Here is a 17928-nt window from a genome sequence, read left to right as displayed (position 1 = left end):
TGTTATGCTTTGTTTGGTGAGTTTTTATCTTCCTGTTTCTGTGCTGATTGTGCTGGGCGCTGGTGGTGCCCAGGTGCCAGGAGCACCCCCAGCTCAGGGCAGTGGGGCTGGGGACTGGTGCCAGGCTTGTGAGCCCAAGCCTGCAGCCCACGGCAGGGACCTCTTGGCCACTGGCAAGGGATATCCGTGCTGGGATAGAGCACCTTGCTCTGGCTGGCTGGGACAGAGCCCCTGAGCACAGCGGCCTTGGCTGGGGGGTGCCCCAGGGGGGACAGGCTGTCTGCAGGGCCCTGGGGGCTGCTGCTGGAGAGGCCACCCCAGAGGGGCTGTGCAGGGAAGCAAGCATGCCTGTCAGGAAGCCATCCCCTTCCTCTGTTTGTAGAAGGCTCATGTGCCCTGAAGCGCTACAAGACAGGACATTTTACCTTGCCGGTGAGAGGGCCCTGTGTGCAGTGCAGCAGGGGAGGCCATCTTGTGTGGCGGCAGGAGCCTGCAGCAGAGGCCATCTCATGGCTGCCATGCACAGAGTGACACTGCAGAGACAGTGACAGACACACAGCACTGCAGAGCCACTGATGTCCCTCACTGCTCGGGGGGAGAGCAGAAAGTGCCCGTGGCTCTGGGGGTGCACATTGTGTACCCTCACCACAGAATATTCAGAAATAAATGCGCAGCCAGGCTCTCGTACTGCCTGGTACTCTGTGTTTCTGTAAGTCTGCAGTGTGATTGATTGCCCATGGTGTTCGGCACACAGTCCAGGAAAACCAAGAAAGATTGGACGTAGTGCAGCAGATTCCTTATTAGAATTTGAAGTACATATTATGTCATCAGGGAGCATTTAATTCCAGTAACTTTTTGCTGGTCATTTGCAAACAAATAGATACTGTGGTGGGCTGCACAGTGATGACAAGGTCTTTGTAGCCCTGAACCAAATGGTGATTTTGTGATTCGTGTGCAGGTTTTGCCATAGAATTCCAGGAGATTTTAGGCTGGTTGCAGCTTGTCAACTACTAGGATATTTTGGGCTGAACACTGGAATGGAAAAGAAGGGCTAAAGATAGAGAAGAAGCGGGGAAATAGGGAATAGAAGGATTGGAGGGAGCTGCACATATTTGCTAATGTGTGGCCATTTCCACAGTTATGCAGGGGTTTTGACTAGCTATCCACCCAATGTTTTTTTAATTCTTCTTCTTTTTTTTTTTTTTTTTTATTTCTTTCCCCTTTTCATCCTTGGTCATCTTTGGATTTTCATTTTTGCTTAATGCTTAGAGGAAGCCAAAAACTCATAAAGAAATTTAATTTCCTTCGTTTAAGGGAAGAATTTGACTCCACTTTCTGGGGCCATGAGCTAAATGACAATTGAAATATTTTTTTTTTCCAAGCTTTCCTTTGCAGCTCCACAATTTCTGTCCATTTTAGTAGCTGATGTGGAGTAGGACCTGAATGGGTCTTTTCTATAATTTTGCAATCTTTGCCCCAATTTTCATTATGATCTGCTAGATCTAGTCTTTGTATGCTAATTCCTTTTGTTCATTTAACAAATTTCTAAAACAAGTCACAATCCAAGCATGGGAAGCTTAGCAGAATCTGCTCCACAGCTCCAGGCTAACCCTCCTCAGCACTAGTGGGATTGCTTGCTGGCAGCTGTAAAGTGAGTTAAATTACATAGTGGAAGTACGTGGTGAAGCTTTCCTGCTGGTTTGCCCTCTGTCCATGGCTCAAGCCACTGTGCTGGGCCCCTTTCTTTCACTCAAGTTTACTCCTGCATTTTAAGAGAGGTACTGACTGAAGTATTTGATTCTTCAGGTTTGACAGTGACCGCTGTGAAGGAATTTGGGGAGTGGAATTTGGAAGCTGGAGCACTGGTGCTTGCAGATGGAGGCCTCTGTTGCATTGATGAGTTCAATAGTATCAAGGAACACGACAGGACCAGTATCCACGAAGCAATGGAGCAACAAACCATCAGTGTTGCAAAGGCAGGGTAAGTGGCATGTTAGCACATGTGAGAAAACAACATGAGATTTTTCTCTTGTACTTACATGTTGGAGGGATGCTGATTAAACATATCTGTTCTCTTCATTGTATGCAATAGTTTTGTTGTCAACAATATTCCTAAACTGGACAAGTCAACATTTCATAGGACAGTGCACTAGACCAGGGGCTGCAAGCAATCAGGATGAATTCATACCCTCTTCACTGCTGGGTTTTCAATCTACTGCTACAGGCCAGGGCAGTTTTCTACAAAGACTTTGCGTCTTTTTTCTTGCCCTTTGTTGCAAGTGGTTGAATAATCCTATGTGAAATGAGAAGCTTTGTGACATTTTTGTTGCAGCTCAGAAAGTGGGGCTTTGTTTTTCCAAAATCACAGCGTCATTAAGTTTGGAAAAGACCTCAAAGTTCATCAACTCCAGCCTATGACTGATCACCACCTTGTCAACTAGACCATGGCACTAAGTGCCATGTCCAGTCAATTCTTGAGCACCTTCAGGGATGATGACTCCACCACCTCACTGGGCAGCCACTTTTTCAGTGAAGAAATTCTTCCTGATGTCCAACCTGAACCTCTCCTGGCACAGCTTGATGCTATGCCCTCCTGTCCTGTAAAATCCGGTAATATTGCTTGGTAACCAAAGCACATCAGGAGATTTCCAGGCTGCTGAATTTTGTATACTGGGTATGGCATAACTATAAATTCCTGGTAACTTTAAATTCCTCCCTTTCTTTTTTCAAAGTGGTGTGTGCTCAGATTTTTTATCTCCCCCACTACCCCTGCCCACCGCTTGGATCTTTGAGCTCATATTTCAATTTGTCAGTCATATGCAGCTCTTTTTCAGGCCCAAATTATTTCCTGGCTGGTATTTCTGAAATCTCTGCTACTTAACAGGCATCACCTTTTCCACATTCCTTCTCATCACCTTCCACTCAGCTCTTGCTCCAGTCACATCTTGGCTCCTCTAAGTGATCATATCCTTCCCTTATTGTGAGCATCTCCATCCTCTTCATCAGACAACAGACAAATAATCACATAATATTCTGAGTTGAAAGGAACCCACAAGAATAATCAAATCCAATTCTTAAGTGAATGGCCTGTGTGGGGATTAAACCCACAACTTTGGTGTTTTTAGCACCCTGCTCTTACCAACTGAGCTAATCTCAGGGTCATGTTGCTCTCACCTGGGTAACTACCAGCGTTTGCCAGCTGGGCACAAATACTTGGGATCAATATGGTCCTGTATCCTTAGTGAGACAGGGACATATTTCAGCTGAGTTCCTTGTTGCAGTTGTTTCATTTGATAGACCCAAACACAGTTTGTTAACTTGCACATAGATGCCCAGTTGCTCACTTTTAAGGACTACATATAATGAGGATTTTTTTAATAGTAACTTAGCACACATAGGTTAAGCACCTTGTTAATTTAGGACTTATTTTGGTGCATGGGAGAATAAGTTTTTTTCCTGTTGGGTATAAGCCAGTGGAAGATCTGTGGTCCTTCCTCCCAGTTACAGAAGAACTTTGGACGTGAGGCAGCAGTTACTCAGGAGCTGGCTAGAAATAGCTCAGTGACAAACCAAAGTTAGAATGCTTCTGCTGCTGCCTTACCCAAAAGGAGTGCATTTGGACTACTAGAGTAAAAATAATCTCTCCCCACATCTACAAGCACATGCTAGGACATCATGGTTAAGAGTGGAAAATGGCTCTTTCAGTTGATATGGCTGCCATCACTGCTAACTTGGATTCATATTTTTCGTTTATACACAGGAACAAAACATACATTCATGTCACATTTTATTTTGCTCTCTTAAAATATGAATTAAGCAAAAGTGTTGCTTTCCAGCATTCAAAAGTGTTAGTATATTGTACAATTCTGCAATGCAATATTTATTTCTGAAAAGTAGTGTTGGTTTTCACTATTTAAGGACCTAGCTGTACACAGAGATTATTTGTGGCAATGTTGGTTGGTGCCTTTTGATATCCAGATCACTGTCTGTCTAGTTGCTATTCTCTGATTGAAAAATGCTGTACATATAATAAATATATTAATACAATAATTGTGTACATTGTTTAGCTCTTATGGTCTTCCAAGATAAGATGGGCTCTTTATAGGATAAAACCACAAAAGTTTTTAAAAGCTTTGGAATCCTTTTCCCTATCCAGTTTAGTTCAACCATTATGTTCACCATACCTTTCTCTAGCTTGGTGTGCAAGCTTAGCACGAGGACAACTATCCTGGCAGCAACAAACCCTAAAGGCCATTATGACCCCAATGAGTCTGTCTCTGTCAACATAGCTCTTGGCAGTCCCCTGCTGAGCAGATTTGACCTGGTTTTAGTATTGTTAGATACAAAGAATGAGGAATGGGACCACATAATTTCATCCTTCATCTTGCAAAATAAAGGTAAGAGTAGTCTTTTTAAATCAGAAGGCTGGGTTGGGGTTTTTTGTGGGGTGGGGTTTTTTTGGTTGGTTGGTTTCTGGTTTTGTTTGGAGATTTTTTGGGTTTTTTATTATTTTTTCTCCATTTTTTAGTTTGCTATTCTTGAATCTTTCAAATTAATTAGTGTTTATATTTTTGTCATGGTGGTTTTCTGCTGCATGGTTGTTCTTCAAGTAGATCACTAATTAATTAAGAGGGGTGAGCTGAGAACCCTCTGCTTTTACTCTGGGATCATTTATAAGAGATTTCAGCCCAGGCAGCTCAGTAAGAGGATTGTTTCCATCTCAGACCTTTACGGTGTTTGATCTGCAGGTCCTACATGCCTTGCAATTGTACTATTAATCAGAAACTTGATTCAGGCAGAATAGCTCAGAGATGCATGTGTTGCAGGGCTCAAAGAGTGAGCAACAGCATTCCCCATGTGGAGTCTGTGCTCTGGAATGAGGGAAGGCAGCGTGATTTGATTCTGACCAGCCCCTTCCCCATCCACATCATGGAACATGGCTTCAATCCCCTTTACAGAAGTGGTTAGAGGGAGCTTCTTCAGCTAACTTCCTTTCCTTTCCAAAATATTTGGAAAAATGTTCAGAATATGGCAGGTAGCTCTTGGCCCCAACAGAGTAGGTAAAACAGCCAGAGGAGGTGCATGCACTCATGCAGCATCTTTCATTTTAAGGAGCTGCTGAGCACTTGGCACTGCCTGTACCATCTGGTGGGCAGTGAGGCTGACAGCAGTTCTCTAGAAATTACTGGAGGCTTTACTGTGGATTATGATATGGGAGGGATTGGATGGTGTGTAAAATTCTGCACTGGAATTTGACCAAGTCCTTGAGGACTGGTGTACAGACAGCCAGTGTGCCCCAAAAGTACAGTAATGTATTTTTCATAGTCAGCTGTCTGTTTAGCAGGAGTTCTTAGGAAGAAGCTTGATGTCTGTTGTTATAGAATTACTGACAAGGGTGTTGTAATGCAGGCTGCCCAAGCAAATCAGAGAAGCTGTGGAGCATGGAAAGGATGAAGACCTACTTCTGCCTTATAAAAAGCATACAGCCAAAATTGTCTGATGAGAGCAACCTGATCCTTGTTCGCTACTATCAGATGCAGCGTCAGAGCGACTGCAGGAACGCTGCCCGCACCACCATCCGCTTGCTGGAGAGCCTGATACGCCTTGCAGAAGGTAAGGCCTTGGCATTTCTATTTTTAGGCTAACAATTAACCTTTATGAAAGGAATAGAACAGTATAATTATAGCCAGTAAGCAGAGCAGCAGCTTTTCCGTGGAGGTAGGGAGAGGTGATTCTTGTATGACTATTTTGTTTTATCCTCCTCATCTAAAGAACCTCGGGGTTGGAGATTTTGAGTGTGAGAAAGGATGTTTCATTTAGACTGTCAAAACCAGTTTTAATTTTGACATTCTCGTGTATATAATAAATATTAAAACCTCTGGAAGAAGTCACATTCAAGAGAAAAATCTCAGAAATTATGTGTCTTTATGAGAGGGAATCTCAGGATTTACTTGGCTCCATTTGAGTCAAATATTTGCTTCTGCTCTGAAATTAATATAACAAAATAAGCATTTTTTACTTAAGTATTAATAATCCTGAAATTAATATCACATTTTTTGTTTCCTGAAGTATTAGTTGTGAAGCCCATATTTTGCCATACAACTCAGAAATTTCCAACTCTGAGTTCAGGTCATATTTCATTTATTAAAAAAGAATTCAAAGGAAGCTGTAATTCTCTGCCTATTTTATTTTATAAAATGGTTTCATTTTATAAAATGGCATCTCAGTATTTTCAGGATGAATTTAAAAGAATTAGAAGCACTTTATTTTGTATAGCAAGCATAAATGGAAGTGTAGCGCCTCCTACTTTAGATATTTGTTTTTTGTTCTGTATTTTGAGGGAAAGGCATTCTCCATTTAAGTGAAAGACATTCCTAATTTTTCAAGGTTCACATGTAATTTCCCCATTCAGTGTTTCTTCCCTTCTTATCAGTTCGTGAGATTGGGGCTTTTAGCAGGATTTTGTTCTTTCAAAGTATTATTTAGATGGTGTTAACTAACCTGTCTTTTTCTATTGCTGAATAAGAACTAAGTGTGATTCCATGGCCAATTAGGAAAAAGGCTTCGTGTGGTGAATTATTTGCATTATAAATATTTACAAAAATCACTTTTGTTCTGCTGAACGAAGAAAGACAATGAAGGAAAAAATAAAGCTATTGTAGAGAAAAGCATTTTAAATCATATCAAATCTCTGACACAGACCAGGTAGAGGAATACATTTTTTCTGACCTGTGATGAAAGTTAGACCTTATTTTTTACTCTATGGTGATCACATATGCCTATGGTGATAAGGATGTTTCATATCACACCTGTTGTGATATCCAGCCCTTTACATTTTTTAACTGCAGAATTTTAATCATCTTTATTCTGTCACTGTAACTGCAATTTGAAAATTATACCCCATTGTCCACTAGAAAAATAAATCCTTCCAGCTTCTGTTGAAACTGACATTGAAATCAAAATCGTTGTATTTATTTTTAAGTTATGCCCATGCGTGAGTGTTTGAGGGCTGAAGAAATTTGAATATCTTGTTCCTTGTATTAAAAAAAACCAAAAAATTGTTTTTTGACTTTAGTAACACTTGCACCCATTTATGTTTGATAGCTCATGCCCGGTTGATGTTTAGGGATACTGTGACTTTGGAAGATGCTGTAACTGTAGTGTCAGTGATGGAATCATCTATGCAGGTAAGGTTTCCTGAAGACATTGCCATTGCTGCAATACCACATTTAGGGGATTCAGTTTTATATGTAGGCATGTGCCAGCTCCCTTCTTCTCTTTGGAAAAGATTTTGTGGATTCATGCAAAGTAGGCAATCAGAGACCTTGACAAGTCTTTTTTAATCCATCTTGATTGTTAAAATCCTTAAACAGAGATGATACTGAGAAATCTGGGTTAGGATAAAGGCCTGCTACCCTTTTTCTAGGCTATTCTTTCTAAGTGAAGTTTTGGCACACTGTTGGCTTTTGGTTCTAAAGACATTTTAAAAACATTTTGAGGCAGAAATTGTGTATATATCACTGTGTTTAATAGCCTCTGATAGGTTTTACTCCATGATCTTATATAGTCACTCATTAATTAGGTATGAGACAACCAAATCATTCTTTGAGCAAGTTTAAACAGTTTAAACAGTTTCCTAGACTTACAATTTATTTTGCCATTAAATAATTTTAAACTATTTTGGTAATAATAGTTTAAAATTATTACTACTAAAATTATTACTTCTACACTTAGAAGACAAATTTTATTCTTAGAAACCTTAAAATTCCAAAACTTTGGTTGGTCTGTAAATCGTGCATTTCAGTTATCACATAGATTTATGTAATATTTCTATGTAAAAAGGCATTGAAAAAATGTGAAGGGTTAGATTTTAGTTTACTGCAATATTGTTATTAGGATGTTGAAAAAGCAGCACATTTAGAATTAGTAAAAGAAATGGGAATCTGAAGAAGGAATTTTTTTTTAGTATAAATATGGAAAATAATATAGATAGTATTACTTCAGACAGAATATTTTTAAGATAAATAAATCTTCAGGCTTTGGAGTAAGAAAAAAATTACCATAAGAAGATTATCCAAAGTTTTATGTATGGGGGGTTTTAGGCCATCTGAAATGTTTGTGTTTGGCTCCATCAGAAACGGTGTACTCCACTACTCAGCTGACTGGTCTGATCCAAAATGGCATTTCCTGTGTTCCTGTACAGGTTGATTTGAATAATTTCAAATCAAAACCATTTTTCAGAGCACCTATTAGTTCAATAGGCCTGAAGGACCTTTGTGGAAGTAGATATTCTCCTTTTTTTTGAGACAAAGCTCTTCAGGATAGATGCACAAAGTCACATATGGCAGGTAGGCACTTGTGATCTCCCCTGTCCTTTTAGTGAGGGTTGAGAGACTAATGGCAGTTTGTGCCTCAGATAATCTGTTGCACAACGTTGCAAATGGAATTTATCTCAAAAATACTACAGGGCCTGACCTTATTAAGTAGGAAAATTATTTCACTGTCTGCTGCACTTCATCTTGCACTGTTTTGAGGAACTCAGCTTTTCAATGACAGCACTGCATCAAAGTTAAAATATGAAGCTGTTGAAACTGCAGAAGATACCACATTAGTCTTCATTAGCTGTAATTAAACCTGTAATTAACTAGATGGAAAATTGATGGGACAGTGGCTTCAAATTAATATGGGTTTGAATATAAGAACTCTGCAATACTGATTTTTTTTTTTTTGTAACAGATCAAAAAGTGAAACCTATGTATATAATAATAATAAATGTAAAATAGTTGTTACAACTGTGGGCCACTGTTTCATTTTTATACAGGCCTGCCCTCAAGGGCTTGCAGGTTGACCTGGCCAGGGTCAACCCCCTACGTTGTGTAAAAGGTTTCGTCTAGTAAGACTCAGTGAGAAATTTGCCTGAATTATGACTGCAGAAGATTACCTGGGGGTACTTGATATGCTTACCATCTTTGCTCCACTCTTAGCTTCTTAAGAGCAAGTAGGCAAATGTGTTCATTTTTGCTAGGAAAATGTAAATTTGAGATTTGCTATTTAAGGTCAGATTTTACTTTCCTCCTCATAAGTATGAATAATCACTCAAGTAGTTTATTTTTGAAGGAAGTGGTTTATTTGATTTATAAAAAAATATAGAAGTAGCATGCAAAAATTCATTTTCAGAAACAGATTTCTTCTCTAGAAAAAAAAAACAACACAGCATTTTGTACAGATACATCCTTTGTTTGTTGATTAATTGTCAGTCTCTAGAATGAAGTTGTAAATGAGGAAGTGCCAGTGACATTCTGGAAGGACTGGCTGCCACCTTTTAGCTCAGCAAACTCCCTCTTTGGCACTGTCTTTGCAACTTCTACAATAAGTCATGTTCTTACCAGTATAAAATTGAAGTTCACATTTCTTCTGTGACTGAGTATTTATTGTGAGCTCTCTTGGGAAGGAAGACATTTTCATCATCAACCAACTTCATTGGAGTTTTTTGTTTTGTTTTGCCCTCTAATTCACCTTTATATTTCTCTTTCCTACTTTGTTTTTGTGAGCATATTCCAAAACCCCCTGGCTTGATTGTTTCTTTGCCTCATTTTCTCTTGCTAGCATCATCTCCCTCCTTCTCTTGGTCATGTTTCCATCTTTGGTTTATTCTCTTTCCAATCCCTCTTATTTTACTCCTTTTTGTAATTCGTCTTTCCATGCCTAGGCATTTTACACCTTTCCTTTCCGCTAATTTTTCTTGTAATGCTTTCTCTGTTTAAGATTCTCTGCCCTCAGTTTGCAGTGGTTTTGTCATATGGTTTCCTTCCTCTACTCAAAATGATATCTCAGAATCTCAGAGGAGCAGGTATCTCAGAGACATGAGCTGCAGCACAGGAATTAAACTTCACTGATGTTTTCAATTCATTTAGAATTTCACATGCACACACAGTATTTAAAAGAAGTTCCTTGCAAAGGACTGAAATGTCAGTGAGGGCAAGACATTATTGTAGCCCATGACTGTATAACCACGTGGTCCTCTTTTTTCCACTGGGGTCCCTAGGTCACATGTTGACAGTACTCAGTCTGAAAGCGACTATCTTTTGTCAGTGTTTTGTTCAATATTTTGTTTATTACCTGCTGTTGTAAAGGTAATATTCTCAATTTCTTAACATATTTTCCTTTGGAATTCATCTCCAGTGGCCTTGAATATTCAGAAATACTGATTCACCTATCTTGACACACTCCTTGAGAAGTGATGGGATGGTGCTACTCCTCTCAGCTGGAGCTGAATTATGTACAGTCCAAAAGAAATTGTCCACTAGATCATACCCCTGAGAGATGTTTGGGGCCCCAGTTTCAGAGTAGCGGCACTTGGAGTGTTTGAGCGCGTTTCCTGTCGTCTACAATTTCCTTCTGTGCACATACAGGATCAGTATGGATGATATCATGTCAGGATCCCACTTAGAGATTTATCTTCTTTCTGTTCATGACTGGCTCTTTCTGAATCACAAGAACATAGCATCAGAGGTGGAATCTGGTCCTTCTTGTCTGCTTTTTATTGTTCTAACCGGGAGACTGAGTCTCTGCCTCATTCCCTATGAACCTTCCTGAAGCAAATACAGCAGAGGGGTTCTGCTGGATCCTTTTCCCTGCCAAGAGACCAGTGCTTCTATGTGTAACAAATCTATCATGTTTCTGAAGTGATGGGTGAAAAAAACCCCAAGTGGTAACCTCAGTGGGATGCATTAAAGGTTGCATGGACAGCCTTAATTTTAGCATGTTGAAGTCTTAGAGAGCTTTAATTAGCCACAGAGTGATGGCTTTCAGTGTAGTTTTTTTAATATAATATTTTAACATTACAAAATGGAAGAACTGGAAATGACCACAATTGAAGACATGTAATCCCTGTGATGCCATAGGTACCAATTTCTGGATCTAGAGACTTCATTGATTTTTGCCATTGTGCCCGTGGCACTTGATACACATCTTGTTCATCAGTTGTACTGAGCTTTATACATTAGACAGGAGTGATAAATGCTAACTACACTGTGGCAAAATAGAGGGTTTGTAGTGTGAGGTGTTTTTTTCCAAAGAGCAATTAACTACAGAGCTATTCTAGATTATTTGTTGTGGAACAATCAGTGAGCAGATGCTCTTCTCCCAATAAAAATGAACTTCATTTTTATAAGGTACAGCAAAAACTGTGCCAGATTAAAATCAATTACAATTCACTGGAATTATTCACAAATAGTAAGTTCCTCTTAAAATGCTATTCAGAAATATTTCTGCCCAATAGGTTACACTGTGATGACAAGTCTTAATATCCAGGTCTTTTCCTTTAAGAAATTAGGAAAACGTAATTAAAACTTCTAGCAGTCAGAACTTCTTCCGTTAAAAAAATTCCTCTCATGGGCACAATTTTTACAAGATATTTGGAAAATATCTTCAATCTTAATTTTCATTTTCAGTCATGATGTTCTCAAGCTTTAGATGGACTTCCCATTCCATGTGTCAATAGAAATAAAGAAGTATGAGTAATCTGCAGGCTTGATCATGTAATTGCTTTATGTTTATGACAATTTTGACCATGTGATCAGATCTAATAGGATTATTTGTGTGGATACAGTTAGCAAATGTTTGCTACCTTAAGCTTCAAAAAATCTAAGGCAGAATTTCAGATAACATGTCTCTGTTGTTTAAATTTGGTGTTTAATAATAAAGGTAATTTCCTATTTTTTTTTTTTATCTCCTTGGTGCCATAGGGGGGTGCACTTCTTGGAGGCATCAATGCCTTACACACTTCATTTCCAGAAAATCCAATGGAGCAGTACCGAACACAGTGTGAAATCATACTGGAGCGGCTGGAGCTGAGAGATCTTCTGCACAAAGAGCTGCAAAGACTTGACAGGTTGTAGTACACAAAGTAACAAACTAATTCAGAAGGGAAACAGAATTTGTTTCACAATATTATCTGCAAGGGACTCCTTTAGAGGACATGGATAATCAGGGAGATTGTTTTAAAATGCATTCAGAGATCATCACAAGATCACTTTTGCCTCTGGGTTATAGAATTTACAAATATTTTAATGATTTTCCAACTCATATCTCAATATTATGCTCAGATAAGTTTCAAAAGGGCTTCTTAAAGTCAAAATACTAGATTATGTAGCTGAGCAAATAATTTTATATAACTTTTTCTACTTGTTTGGTAAAATACAGCAGATCTTCTTCATGATTTTTTTAATCCACCTTTTGTATTGGGCTTGTCAGGATCCTTCCCTTTCTGTTAATGGAAAATGTAAGCCTGATTCAAACTTCTGTTCTTTTGGGTGATTTTTCTTCTTTATGTGCTGTACTTTTTACTGTTGCATCTCTATTTTTCAGCTCACTGCAATAACCTTTGGGAAACCTATTTGTTGGTATTAACAGAAAACTTTTAATGAAAACTTTTAAATTTTAACCTCAGAGAAAAACCCTAGAAGTGGAAGGAAATAAAACTAAAAGAAAATCAAACAAAAACCCCACATTTTCTTCCTCAAATGAGATTAAGCTTTAAAGAAACTTGTTTTTCCATACTGTTAAAGGAAGATAAAAGATTAATTTTGTTAAAATTAATGGAAACAGCTTGGAGAATTCACTTTGAATATTTTTGAGACTTATTTTGTAAATTATAGTAATGATGTGTCCACAGAGTCAACAGAAACAGATGAAAGTGAGATATCTTCAACAGACAGACAAAAGCTAGTTTTAAAACAGAGATAATTCATAGGGGTCATAGAAATGCAGGATGGGATGGGAGATCAAATACAAAGAGAGGATCAAGGCTGTGTTTGACCTTCCTGGCAGGAGCTCTCATTATCTGCTCTGAAGCCTTCTAATGATGAGGATTTTCTGTTGCCATTCTGTAGTCTCTTCCATGATTGCTCCACCCAGTGCCTATAAAGGTTTTCCCAATATCCCACCAAATGGCCTCTGCTGCAAATTAAGCTGATTTCTTCTTCTCCCTCTTAAACAGCTTAGGGAGTGCTTAATTAATGTCCTCTGTAAAACAACCCATTCTGTATTACAAGATTTCTTCCATGCATTCCCCCTAAACTATATTTCAATAAAACAAGCATGTATCATATAACTCATCCCTTCTTGATGAGTCATATAGTTTCTGCCACTTCCCATTAAAAAATTTAAGAATATACATGTTAGTAAACAATTATAGTAATTATTCTAAACGTGTCTATACATGTTATATCTCTCCCAGAGCAAAGAAACTGTTTAGCAAAAACCAGATTGCTGTCTGCCTTGGAAAATACGTGTTTAGGTACAATAAATGGAACATCAGCTATTCTGAGATTGGAGGAAACCCTCACTCAAGCACCTCTGTTGTTTTGGGGGGCTTTGATAATGCTGATAGCCACAGACAGTGATAATTAAGATTTATAAGTGATTTGAGATGCTTTCATTCTATCATGTTTTTGCCATTTTGAGTATACAGTGATTATGAGAGGAACCCAAAAACAACCACTGTTCCAAGTAATACCCAGGTTTTCCATTCCAATAACTCATGTGAGACGTTACCTGGCTCAGGATAAGATTTCATTAGGTTCCTGTTCTAGAAGATAGACTTACAGAATGTGTAAAACCTGTAAGGGACTCTAGCAATGATTGTAAGTTTTTGTGCCATTTTTATTTTTTTCTGTTTGGTTTCCCAAGGAAATGTAGTTTAGGCTTAGGTTGCTTTCTCTGTCCATCTGCCTGCCTTCTACTGGGGACACGAAATTCTGCCACTTACTGTCAAAGGTGCTGAAAGATCACAGACTGCAACACCAGCTTTCAGAGCTGTATGTGAAACTTAATAATATATTTTGTGACCTACATTATTTGTAGCTTTCCACCAGTCATGCATATTATTTATCACTAATGCAATGAAGAAAAAAGAAGAAAATGAATTTACTATTTTGGTTTTTTCCGTTGTGTAGATTGCAAAGGGAAAATTCATTCCAGCAGCAGCCTGAAGAAACAAATTTCAGTACTACCACAAGGTGCTCAAATGAGGATGCATTTGGGCAGTCAAAGGAAAGGTCTCAGTCAGAACCTTCAAGTCAAGAAGGGGATAACTCTGGGCCACAGACACCTTTGCTCAAAGGCAGCAGTGAAGGGAATATTCATCTAGAACCCTTGTGCAACCCAGCACATGCTAGTAACAAAAATACAAGCAGCCTGGCATGGTTTGACAGCATGGAAGATAACAGCATTGATGCTGAAGAAAATTCTCTGGGGAAGTGTCATGTGCCCAAGATATCTCCAAATAATTTGGCTTCAAAAACTTCAAGTTCAGAAGAAAGCTCTGCTTCAATACCAAGGAAGCAAAATGGAATAAGAGAGTCACCAGCAGCTGTGAATCTGCATGCTCCTCTGAACAAAAAGGAAAAGGTTTCCAAGTTAAGCAGGAAAAGGACTGAAGAACACAACTGTTCTTCCTCAGAAGATAATATTGCAGAGCCAGCACCAAGTGCTAGTGGGCAGGATTCAGTTATTAGACAACATGCCTCTAGAAGCTGGAAGAGGCTGCGCAGGGAGAAGTCATATGGATTCTTTACAAGTACCCAGGACCCTGAGGCAAAGGCCCTTCCTTCTGTATTACCTGCCTCTGGCCTGGCAGATCTCTCAAGTGATGCAGATTCTGTGCTAGGAGAAGAGAACAGCACATCAGTAGCAGCAAAAAGCACAGCAGTTTCCACAAGAAAAAGAAGTAAAGATCAAGTAGTGAAGGAAACAAAGGTCGTGAGTTTCCATGAGCAAGAAAGTGAAAGTCCCCCAGCTGCTAAACTAGCTAAATTTTCTTTCAGACCAAGGACAAAGCTTGGTCATTCTTCAGAGAAGACAAATGAAGAATTTTCTCATTTACCAAGTGAGACTATTTTTAAGCCAGGAGAGCAGCTCCAGGGAGAGCAGCTTCCAGAAGAATGCTGCCCACCTGAGAAAAGCAAGATAACATTGACTGGCTTAGGAAAATGTAGTTTGGAAAAAGGATCAATTGATAATGAAGGGGTAGAAGAGCAGCAGAGTCGGGCCTTAGGGACAGAGACCAGAGAAAGTGCAACAGTATGCTCTGATGGCAGTTTTGATGCTGTGCCACCTCCACCCACTGAGAAGAAAGGGGAGGCAGAGGAGAAGCTGGGTGCTCCAAGCACAGGGAAGGTGCGCTCCAGCACATTAGCTAAGCTCTCCACCTTCTCCTTTGTATCACGTCCTGAGGCAAAATCAGACACCTCACCTGCTGTTAAGAATGACACCAGCAAGGAAAACCACAGCCCATGGCAGCAGGTGCACGTGAGCAATCCTAGCAAAAGGAAGAGTTTTGCATTTGGAAATTCTAGTACAGCCAGTGTGGTCACAAAGACATCTCTCTTCTCCATAGCAGAGCTGGATGATGCTACATTAGATTTTGATTGGGATAAAGAGGTTAGGAAAAATCCAAGCACATAAAATTTCTATCCTCCCAATTATTTAACATGCAGTTCTTCTGAATCTTCACCCTTCTATCACTTGTATCCATGGTTTTCAAAGCATTTAATAGAACCATCCTGGACCTGTGAACATCTTTCTTTAAGGGCCATATACTTTATGTAAGCAAGAACTGTGTGTGCTGCAGGCCTGATTTGGCTTTTAGTTTTCTCAACTCTTCCCAAGGCTGTTTATCTCAATTCACTGTTTTGATTAAACTGATGAACCCTAAGGACTTGTATAGCTATGTCTGTGTGTCCAGGGTGAGTGATCTTGCAGAAGAGCAGTCTTAATTGTCCTTCCAAGTGACTGTGCCACTTTAGAAAAATTATGGCACTCAAGCTATGTCGTTATATTTTGTTCATCTGTATGTGCAATTTGTCTCAGCATATTTGTCTCATAATGCCTCAGCATTACCAATACTGTGATCTATCATCATGCTATGGTAAATGTTTCTGTATTATGAATATCATGACAACTTTGCTTCAATTTTGATTTGTCACACAGCTGATGTTGAAAACACAGATTGAGAGCTTTTGGTTTTTGATTTTTACTTTCAGTTTTAAATACACTGGTTTAGATATCTGTGTCTCTGTTCTGGATCATTTTATCAAAACTCATCTCTGTAATAAACACACAGTTCCCCACTGCAGAGACAATGAATTTCAGGTGATTGAATGGGAGTTGTCAGTAACCAGGGTAACTTTAATGCAGGCATTAAGCCCTGGCAGATAAACTACACTTCAAACCTAGCAGCACAGTGAAGAGCTTCCCTAGTGTAGCTGGGTTCTGAGTCAGATAATATTTACTTGGATATTTTGATTATTATTAGAGTTTTACTGCATCTGATCTGTAGTTTGTCTTCTGTAGCATGCTGCATCTTGTGCCATACATTTGTCTAAAGGGAAGTTAATCTACTAATGCATTCCATATTTACAGAGAAAGGTAAGCCTTAATTTTCTTCTAGTGACTTGCTTGGTATGTTTCTTCTGTGTTTGAATTCTCCACAGAATATTCTTGTTGTAACCTGCAAGGTAAACAGAGAATGGAGTGGTTGCTTACTGCACAGCAAATCCATTGGGAGACTTGCTAGCAGAAAGTTCTGATTCTCTCTTGATTTGCTTAGAAGTAGTTCATTTGAAACCAAGTGAGTTAAAATACTGCAGAATTTAAGAGAACTGAGGGAGTGTGAGGCCCAAGTACATCAGAGTGGTACAGGGAAATTATGAGAACACTAAGGGTAGTGTTGGCTTACTGTTCAGAGTTCAGCAGAATGACACAAACATTGCTGTCCAGACTGATTGTGTGGTAGTTCTTCCACTGAAAATGTGCCATCGACCAAAACAAGTGGAATTCATCCACCTCCCTCCCAAAGCACAGAGCCACCCTGTCATGTTCCTCCTCATACCTATGCCAGGGTGAGGTTGATGTGCACCTATGACCAATTGCCCATGAAAATCAGACTTATCCTATGGGCCGCTGTGTCTGCCCTGAAAGAGGGATCAAGAATTCTGGACCCATGAACATTTGTGATGGTCTTCCTGCTTGAACTTTTTGCATCAGCCGCTTGCATGGTGATCTCTTTTACAGTCAGAAATCCTCTTTCCTAATTTTCAGGTTTGATGGATGTTACTGGCTGGCCAGTGCAAAGCCAGAACATAGCTACTGTCTTTACTAGCCAAACTTCCAACCCTAAAAATGATATGTTTGAGCACATTAGGACAAGTTTGATAATGCCCTGGAGACTTTCCAGACTTTCTGGAAAGAGCATGGTTGGGTCACTCTCTGCCACTCAGACATGTTTTTTAGGCAGCTAAATCCAAACACAGACTATAGAATTTAGGTAGAGTGAATTTCTCATTTTTGATAGTGTCTCACCAGTGATTAGTTTTTGTGGGATAATGTGCTAGATAGTGTATCAGTAAAAAAGAAACTTTTCAGGTTCCCCTGATTAGAACTAGTCAGCATACTACTTTAGGAAATGGAACTGTGATTCTTTACTGGGCAGAGGTTTTTGAGATTTCCCAATTAGAAGCAAAGAAAAGGAGGCACAGGGACATTCTACTGAGCTTGCAGAAAGACCCATCTTCTCTATACTGTTGGAGGAAAAGTACTGCTGCCTTTCCAAGCTGTCTGCAAACAGGTCCTATTCAACCAAGTGTGAGGGATAAGCTACCAAAGAATAAATTTGGAAAAGCAGATACTGCTGAGATTGTTCTTTACCAGACCAGTTGAAATACTACTGCTGTGATATTACTTCTGATTCATAGCATGAATTCAGAACATCCAAGATAAATGAGGAGCTCACAATAATAAGAAAATTATACCTGCTGTTGATTTACTCCCTCACTGTTGCCATTGCTACAGAACCCATCAGTGCTTTGGCAGGGAACGTTGCTAACTTCTTTCCCTTTATAAACTAACTTCCCCCACAAATAATCA

General features: G+C 39.3%; 1 protein-coding gene across 1 annotated transcript in view; it reads left to right on the top strand.

Annotated features, from left to right (window-relative positions):
- Positions 1-15829, top strand: part of MCM9 (minichromosome maintenance 9 homologous recombination repair factor) — a 47680-nt gene extending 31851 nt beyond the window's left edge. Inside the window, exons 7-12 of the mRNA XM_064707956.1 lie at positions 1807-1981; positions 4195-4397; positions 5410-5613; positions 7105-7187; positions 11748-11893; positions 13959-15829. Of these exons, the coding sequence (XP_064564026.1) occupies positions 1807-1981; positions 4195-4397; positions 5410-5613; positions 7105-7187; positions 11748-11893; positions 13959-15468 (2321 nt within the window). The 3' untranslated portion in view covers positions 15469-15829. The remainder of the gene's footprint in view (positions 1-1806; positions 1982-4194; positions 4398-5409; positions 5614-7104; positions 7188-11747; positions 11894-13958) is intronic.
- Positions 15830-17928: the final 2099 nt, after the last annotated feature.

The sequence above is a fragment of the Zonotrichia leucophrys genome, chromosome 3 (assembly GCF_028769735.1).
Source record: "Zonotrichia leucophrys gambelii isolate GWCS_2022_RI chromosome 3, RI_Zleu_2.0, whole genome shotgun sequence".
Classification (NCBI taxonomy): Eukaryota; Metazoa; Chordata; class Aves; order Passeriformes; family Passerellidae; genus Zonotrichia; species Zonotrichia leucophrys.
The sequence above is the reverse complement of the archived record's forward strand: the minus strand, read 5'-3'. Positions and strand labels throughout refer to the sequence as shown.